The following is an 8,742-nucleotide window of genomic DNA, read 5'->3' as shown; positions in this document are numbered from 1 at the left end:
CCTATTGAAATGATGGAGAAATAAGCTAAAGACACCTCCAAAGATATAAACAGCATGATTATGAAATAGGGATGTCTTATATGGGAATAATCAAATCACCTCAGAAGCAAGAGTCCACATTCCAACCCCATTTCCCTGCATCCAGGCCTGATAACAAACCAGCAAGCAAAGCATAAGCAAATCCTGCAGCTAGGAAAATGGCAAAGTCAAAAATGAGCCAGGGAAAATTTGCATCGGGAGGGAGGTATTTTCTTGCATGAAACACTAATGGGGCCAGGAACCTGGTCCCAAACTGGAAACTGTGGCAGAGATTCTCAGTACATGCCCAGGAAGTTTCTTTGGAATAGAAGGATGACAACCAGCCAACTCTCTGTCTTCTTCATGATTATCTATATGCTCGAGTTCTTGACAATAACTGGGCAGAGCAGCCTGATTGTTGTAGCGCTGGGCAGAGAGTGGGTGCAGACTCAAAGGCTGCCACCTGCGGACATGATTCTCATCAGCCTGGGCATCTGCCGCTTCTGTCAACTGTGGTCATCGATGCTGTACAACTTTGGTTCCCACTTCCACCCTAATTACAATTTTTGGTATTTCGGGATCATCTGGGAATTTACTAACATCCTTTCCTTCTGGTTGACCAGCTTGCTTGCTGTCTTCTACTGTGTCAAAGTCTCCTTCTTCAGCCACCCCGTCTTCCTCTGGCTGAAGTGGAGAATTGTGAGATGGGTTCCTCGGCTGTTGCTGGGCTCTCTGCTGATTTCTTGTGTGTCTACCATATTTCCAGCTACTAGTTATTACATTGATATTCAATTCATCGCCATGAAGCATTTCCCTAGAAACAGCACCATGCTTGAGAGACTTGAGGCGTTCCTGTGGGATTTTTCCACACTGCACAAAGTAGTTGTGTTGGTTATTCCTTTCCTCCTGTTCCTGGCCTCCACAGTCTTGCTCATGGCCTTATTATCCCGACATCTGAAGCAGATGAAAGACCTTCACACAGGCTGCTCCAACTCCAGCCGGGAAGCTCACTCTGCCGCCCTGAGGTCCCTTGCCATCGTCCTCATCTTGTTCACCTTTTATTTTCTCACCGTGCTCCTCTCCATATTGGATGTCCTATTTAATAAAGAGTCCTGGTTCTGGGCCTGGGAAGCTATCATCTATGCATTAGTCTCTATTCATTCTACTTTACTAATGCTGAGCAGTGTCAAACTGAAAAGAGTTTTAAAGGCAAGGTGCTGGAGCCTAGAAGCTGCCTGAGGCATAGCGGACAAGACCTCTGCGCAAATGAGCTTTTGCACGGATACAACTAATACCAATAACCCAACTGGCAGGATCTTGACAATCCCCTGTGTGACAATGAGAAACCATAAACATCAGCCTCATTCTCTTTGCCCACAGCCATCTATCTCCAAACAACCAAGCTCTTCTGTTCTGTGCCACTGCTCCCTTCTCCTGTCCACAGTCCCCAGGTTGGTGCAAACTCTCTCATGGCTTCCCCTACCTCTCTACCTCTGGGATCTTTCTCCTGGTATATTCAACACAAGAGACCCGAAATCATGGTGTCCCCATTCTGTTTTTATTTGACCTACTCTATGACTGCCAATTCCTCACTGACTAATATGAGTCTCTTCCCTATAAAGCTTATTGCCCATACCCTGAATGTTTTCCATACTAACCCCTTAATTTACCTTCCCTACTTTAGTCAGGAAAAGATCTTGAATATCTCTCTCTGCTGCTTCTGAACTTTTATCCTATAATATGATTTTCCTTATTTGTGTCTCTTCCAAATTTGTGTCTCTTCCTTTATGCTTTTAATACTCAAATCAAATTTTAACTCTTTCATTTTCATTTGTTAAGACATTACACTTTTCTCAGAAAAGGAGATGACTTACCCAATCTAGGTTCATCTTGGAATTTGTTCAAATATTGGCAATTTAATTTGACCGGTTGATTCCCTGGCATAGGAACCAGCAACCAATTCAAGTATTCTTGCCTAGAAAATTCTGTGGATAGAGGAGTCTGGCAGGCTACAGTCCATGGGGTCACAGGAGACAGACACGACTGAGCAACTAAGCACACACACACGTGTGCGCACACGCGTGCACACACACACACAGTTTCTATTGGCTGGATTCTTGCCTCTTTAGTGTACTACAAGACGGTATGAAATTTCTAGAAATATTCCCAGATTGAGGCTTAGCTGGTTTTCTTCCATGCGTAACCCAGATGTCAGCAGGAACTCCTCTTCATAAAATCTGAGTGACATTGGCTTAAGCCTTCTATAATCTTCTTTGCTCTCTGATAGTCTAAAGTTCTTTCCAAATGGACAAGAATATAGGAACTACGCAGGAATCTAGTTAAAATCACCTTTAGGACTCAAGTCCTTTTCAGCTTCCCCAATCCCACAGGTTTCTCTCATACTCTTATCTTTGTAGGACCAAGTCTTACCTTACCCTCATGGCATCTATCTCCTTCTTTCTTTCCTCTCCACCCTCATCCACCAGCAACAAAATTGGTAACTGACGACTCACTGACCTTTGAGTCTCAGCTTCCATAAGCTCCGGCACTTATCCACATATTGTTCCTAAGGACAGCTTCATCTCTTAAAGCTTTCTGATGTCAGAGTTAAGAATACACTTTGTTCACCTCATACATATTAGGGATGTCTGGTGAACTGAACTTCTGGTTCTGCCATGAGAAGACTTAAGAAAGTAGATATCTCAAGTTTGACTACAAAAGAAGGCTTAGTCCTGGAAGGAAATGGAAATTCTGACCTGGTCTTGGGTCTATCACTCTGATTTGTCTCATCATCTCTTGAATTCATATTTGAAACCAAGGGTGTGGATTATAAGTACAAATTGAAAGAACTCTTTCCAAAGACTCTGTTCCATCTGATATATCTCAGTAACGTTTCTGCTGTTGCATTTGGCATTTCCCAAAGCCCAATGGTTCAACTGTAGCAGAAAGTGGGACAGGACCCAGTGAATGCAGTAATGTCAATTGAGCAGAGTCATAGCTAGATGAAACTGCACTGGGTAGAAAAAAGAAAAGTAGAAGGTAGAAATCAACTTTGTGTTATCTGATCAGAGACCCCCAGGAATGCTTAGGAGACTGGTGGGCTGGTGTGTTGCTAGAGTTTGGGAGCCTACCAGAACAAGTGGGACAAAAAAGCAACTGAAATTTGAGTGATTGCTATTGGTCATTTGTATCCACATATTGCATGTTCTAAAGTCTCAGAAAATTGAAAGAAACTGTATTCCTCATATATGTGTAGAGAAAATGGACAAAATAAAAGCCTTCTTCCTCTGCTCCCAACTATCAAATACAGAGATATTCTTCTAGAAGCTCTTAAATATCTGTAATACTTTCACTGTCTTCTTCGGAGGAAGGTGCAATGGAAAAGGTATCCAGAATATGCATGAGGTGGAGATGTAAGAGCCAGTGGAAGGGATCCAGAAATTAATAAAATAAAATGAAGACACAGAAATAACAACCTCCCCTTATCGTTGTAGCACCTAATAGTTCACAAAGAGCTTCCACATGTATTTAATAATTTTCAACTGGACAAGGTAGGTCATGATAATCCAATCCTGGGAAACAGAGCTACAAAAGTCATGTGAATTACCTAAGTTCATACTGCTGGCTAATACCAGACCTAAGAATTAAAGGAAAAGGGATGGAAACCAAGAGGTAAGTTTTAAAGGCTTGAAGAGTTTTAATTTGGAAAAAGATGGGTAGGATTTAATAGGGAGATACTTTACAAAGAATAACAGAGGTGTTTGGAGCAAGAACAAAGTTACCGTTGAGAGCTTAAATTAGCAGTCACCAGGGGGCTATCCCATATAACACTCATTATTCATAGCACCTGCTGAGATGATCATTTGATTTTTATCTTTCATTCTATTAATATCACATTTATTGATTTGTGCATGCTGAATCATCCTTGTATCTGGGGATAAATTCCTCTTCATTGTGGTGTTTAATCCATTCAGTGCACTGATGAACTTGATTTGCTTATATTTTGTTGAGGGTTTCAACATTTGTGTGCATCAGTGTTCTTGTCTAGCTTCAGTATCAGGATAAGATAGCTTCATAAAATTACTTGGAAAGTGTTTCCTCTTCTTTAACTTTTTTAGAAGAGTTCAAGAAAGATTAGTGTTAATTCTTTAAATGTTTGATAAGCTTCACCGGTAAAATCATCTGGTCTTTGGTTTTTTCTTGTTGAGAGGTTTTTAATTACTGATTTAATCTTCTTAATCATTATTAATCTGTTCATATTTTCTCTTTCTTCATGATTCAGTTTTGGATACTTTTATGTTTCTAGAAATTTATTCATTTCTGCCAGGTTACCTAATTTTTGGCATGTAATTGTTCATAGTAATCTCTCATGACCCTGTGTGACTCTGTGATGTCATTTGTAGTGTCTCCTCTTTCATTTCTGATCTCGTTCATGTCTTTTCTTCCCTTGGGTTTGTCAATTTTATCTTTTAAAAAGCAGCTAATAGTTTTACTGATCTTTTCTATTATATTTCTAATCTCTGTTTCATTTATTTCCATGCTGATCTTTGTTATGACTTTCTTTCTACTTACTTTGAGCTTAGTTTGTTCTGTTCCTAGCTCTGTGAGATGTAAAGTTAGGTTATTTATTTAGCATTGCTCTTTTTCATAAACATATACATTCATCACTGTGAATTTCCCTTTAAGAATTGCTGTTGCAGCATCCCATAGATTTTGGTGATTGTGTTTTCATTTTCATTTGTTTCAAGATATTTCTTAATTTCCTTTTTGATTCCTTCTTTGATCCATTTGTTGTTCAGGAATATGGTTCCTGCATGCTTCTAAAGTTTCCAGCTTTCTACTTGTTGATTTATAGTTTTATACTATAAATCAAAATGGAGCTATTCTTAGGAACCTGTGGAATCTATAATACTCAGAAGAGGTGAGAAATGATGCTCTCTGGTACATGTTTGAAGGCAAGGTTGGAGAAAAACTTGTTTCTTCTGAGCTGTCTATTCAATAAAATTGTTACAGGAGACATAAAAGTCAATAAGATGTTAAATGCCCCTACGTTTTCTGAGATTGTTATCAGGTGTTGTGTATTACATTCTCCTTATAAATCGACCCTGAGATGAATTCCTTTCTCAGAAGGAACTAAACCAAAGGCCAAGGTAAAGGCTTGCCTCTGATAATCCTTTGTTTTACCACGACCACAGCTTTCATGATTCCCTTTACTTGAATCCAGACAGAGTGACCTTAAATTTTGGACTTGAGCACAATAAGTTTCAGTTTCTACTCATGAGTAGAACTCTGAGTTCTGCTCTTTTTCCCATTTTGGTGTTTGTGTTTATACTTTGTTAAAGGTGTTACTGTCCTTGTGTTAATGGTCCTCATTATTCTTGTGTGTGCGCAAGCTTAGTTGTATCTGACTCTACGACCCCATGGACTGTAGCCCACCAGACTGTCCGTGGAATTTACCAGGCAAGAATACTGGAGTGGGTTACCATTTCTTACTCCAGGAGATCTTCCTGACCCAGGGATTGGATCTTCATCTCCTGGTCTCCTGCATTGGCAGGTAGATTCTTTACCACTAAGCCACCTATGAAGCCCCCATTGTTCTTGTGTTTCTATCATAAACTATGTCCAGTTCTTTCCAAAATTGTTCTTGATAAAGGTAAAGGTGCAGAAGAGAAATAAAGACCATCAAAGGTAATAGCATGAGAAGTATTGTAGTCAAAAACCAATCATAACATACGTGGAATTGTAAATCTTTTTAAAAAAATTTATCTAGATTTACTTCAGTTCCAGAAACACATATTAAGGGAGAGGGTTGGGAAACTTTCCCATAAAGCCCCCAGGAGTATCTACAATATATTTTACAATCAGTACAAGATAACTTATTCCTGTGGCTATTCATAATGTCAAAATGCTTCCTAATAGGAGGGGGAAAAGCATCATCTTTGATTTTTCTAGACAGAGCTTTTAATAGAATCCTTTAGATTCATTCACCATTTTTAGCCGTATCTCAAACTTCCCAAACACTTGTTTAGGATTATGTTCTATTTTTAATAAAGCTTACAAAATTGATACTAAGTGTGAATTGACTTTTTGCTAGTTTGGTGGCAAAGATATAATTATATAAACTATATTTTTTGCAGTGCCAAGTTTCTTCAAATATTTTTTTTAGATAGAATATATCAAAAATGACAGGTCACATTGGTTAGATAAAAGATAAATCCTATATCATGACCGAAATTTTCCTTTAAATCTTAAACTAAGATTTAAATGTTAGATTTTTTTAAGATTAACATTTATTAAAATATGCTAATTTAATAAGTGAAACACAGCAAAGATATAGTCAAAATGACTGGGAATAATCACTTGCATTTGCAGGAAAAAATAGATCTTAAAATTTAAGTTTAAAATTAGAGGGAAGATAAGTTTCACAAGCCCTCATTCTTAAAGTCTAAAGATAGAGTGTGTAGGTAGATATTTCTTGAGAATATTGGCAGATTGGTGTTGTCAGTATTTGATGGTTTGAATGAGATCCACTCCAAGAACTTAGAAATAAGACTGTCTTCTGAAGGATAAATCAAGAAATCAACTTTGCTCCCTACCTCTGCTCTAAATGTAGGAACCTAAGAATTAACCAGAAAAAGGGTGGGTAGAATGTGCTCCCATCAAACCTCAAGATTAATGTCTAGACAAAGTCCAGATTGTAACATGTTACTCAGAATGAGAAATAAAACATGTCTCAAAATAAACTAACAAACAAACAAACAAACAAAAATAGTTAAGTAGAGAAAAAATAGGTAAGAGATTTGAACTTGATGATATTATTCCAGGTCTGCCCACAGTGGGACAAGGGCATGTTTGGTCAACCAACTTGAAGCTTTCTAGTCCTATTGATAAGTCCTTCAAGCTATCATCTGAGAGATTTGTCACAAGCTCATACAAATCCCTCCAGTTTTTCCTCTATATTCTCTTGCTCACTCATTATTATGATTTGGCATTTTATGTTATGATAGTCTCTGACTATGCCTCTAAGTGGACATAAAAGGAAAATGTATAGGTCCTAAAATATGGGTACAAGTAAGAAGAGGATCCATGACATACGTGAGTACAGCATGGCAACACTTTCGGGACAGGTCCTGGAGATTCGGAAAGTGTCTGATACCCACACCAACTGCTCTGCCACCTTTGTTGCCTTCTGAGAGCATCCCCTGAGACACAGAAGAGAGACTGCAAGGCTACTGTGCAGCTGAGGTTATCATCATGTTTTTGACACTTGATAAATATTAACATATTGATTTCTATGAGCTTCATTTCTCCCATCTTCTTTCTCAGTCCCAGTTGTCTCTACCCAGACTTAAGATCATATAGTTTGAGTTTAGGGTGAAATTTCCCTGACATCTTGATTATTTAATTAACATGCATGCTTATGCTCACCTCAACCTCATTGGTCTTTGTGTCAGTTTCAGTAGTATGAGTCCATTTCTTTTTTATTGAAGATATATATGTTCTTCAATAAAAGGAATTTCCCTTTTATATTCACTTAGAGGCATGGTCAGAGATTATACACACACACACACACACACACAGATATATATTCCTTTTCAGATTCTTTTCCCTTGTAGATTATTACAAAATATTGCATATAGTTCCCTGTGCTGCACAGTACATTTTTTGTTGATTATATTTTATACACAGTAATGCTTATAAGGAGAAGGCAATGGCACCCCACTCCAGTGCTCTTGCCTGGAAAATCCCATGGATGGAGGAGCCTGGAAGGCTGCAGTCCACAGGGTCACTGAGGGTCGGACACGACTGAGTGACTTCACTTTCACTTTTCACTTTCATGCATCGGAGAAGGAAATGGCAACCCACTCCAGTGTTCTTGCCTGGAGAATCCCAGGGACAGGGGAGCCTTGTGGGCTGCCATCTATGGGGTTGCACAGAGTCACCCACTACTGAAGCGACTTAGCAGCAGCAGCAGCAATGCTTATAAAGTTGAAAAGTGTGAGTTGACAATTTAAACACAGTACACGGATCACTAGCTAACTTAATCCAGAAATAAAAGGAAAAATCAAAATTATACAAAATTTTAAATAGCAAAAAAGAAATAATCACTAAAACATAAGAACTTTTTAATAAAAATTATGAGACCATTTGCAAAACTCTAAGCAAACAGTTTTAAAATAAAGATGAAATAAATTATTTTCTAGAAAAATACAATGGGAACTTCCAGTTTTCTCTTCCACATGTAAGGAGATTGAAAGTTGATATTCTGTCCCAACAGCAAGTAAAAAGCTAAACAACTGAGCCCTGGAAAATATTACGTAGGCCAAGTGATCACAGCTAATCTCATCAATAAGGCATGTTGATAGATAGTATGGGCCCTTGTTATAAAAAAGTGAGAACCACACTTAAACTTTGTGATGTTCCTCCTAAAACTCTAGTCTAACCATGAGAAAAACATCACAGACAAGCCCAAGTCCAGGGGCAGTCTACAAAATATTCAACCAGTACTCCTCAAAACTGTCCAGTTTATCAGAAAGTTGGAGAAATTCTCACAGACCAGAGGAGACCAAGACAGCATAATGAGTAAATTCAATGTGCTATTGTGGGTAAGATCCTGGAATAGAAAAAAAAAAAAAAAAAAACATTAAGGAAAAACTAGTGAAATCTGAATAAGCTTCAGAAGTTAGTTAATAGTAGTGTATCATTAACATTAGACCCTTAGTT

General features: G+C 38.3%; 1 protein-coding gene across 1 annotated transcript; it reads left to right on the top strand.

Annotated features, from left to right (window-relative positions):
• Window positions 1-351: 351 nt before the first annotated feature.
• Window positions 352-1,257, top strand: TAS2R16 (taste 2 receptor member 16). Its single transcript, XM_019959581.2, has one exon. It carries the CDS (start codon window positions 352-354, stop codon window positions 1,255-1,257), a length of 906 nt encoding a protein of 301 aa, XP_019815140.1.
• The last annotated feature ends 7,485 nt before the right edge of the window (window positions 1,258-8,742 follow it).

This window comes from Bos indicus, chromosome 4 (assembly GCF_029378745.1).
Source record: "Bos indicus isolate NIAB-ARS_2022 breed Sahiwal x Tharparkar chromosome 4, NIAB-ARS_B.indTharparkar_mat_pri_1.0, whole genome shotgun sequence".
NCBI classification, from domain to species: Eukaryota; Metazoa; Chordata; class Mammalia; order Artiodactyla; family Bovidae; genus Bos; species Bos indicus.
This window is presented reverse-complemented; position numbering and strand designations above follow the sequence as displayed.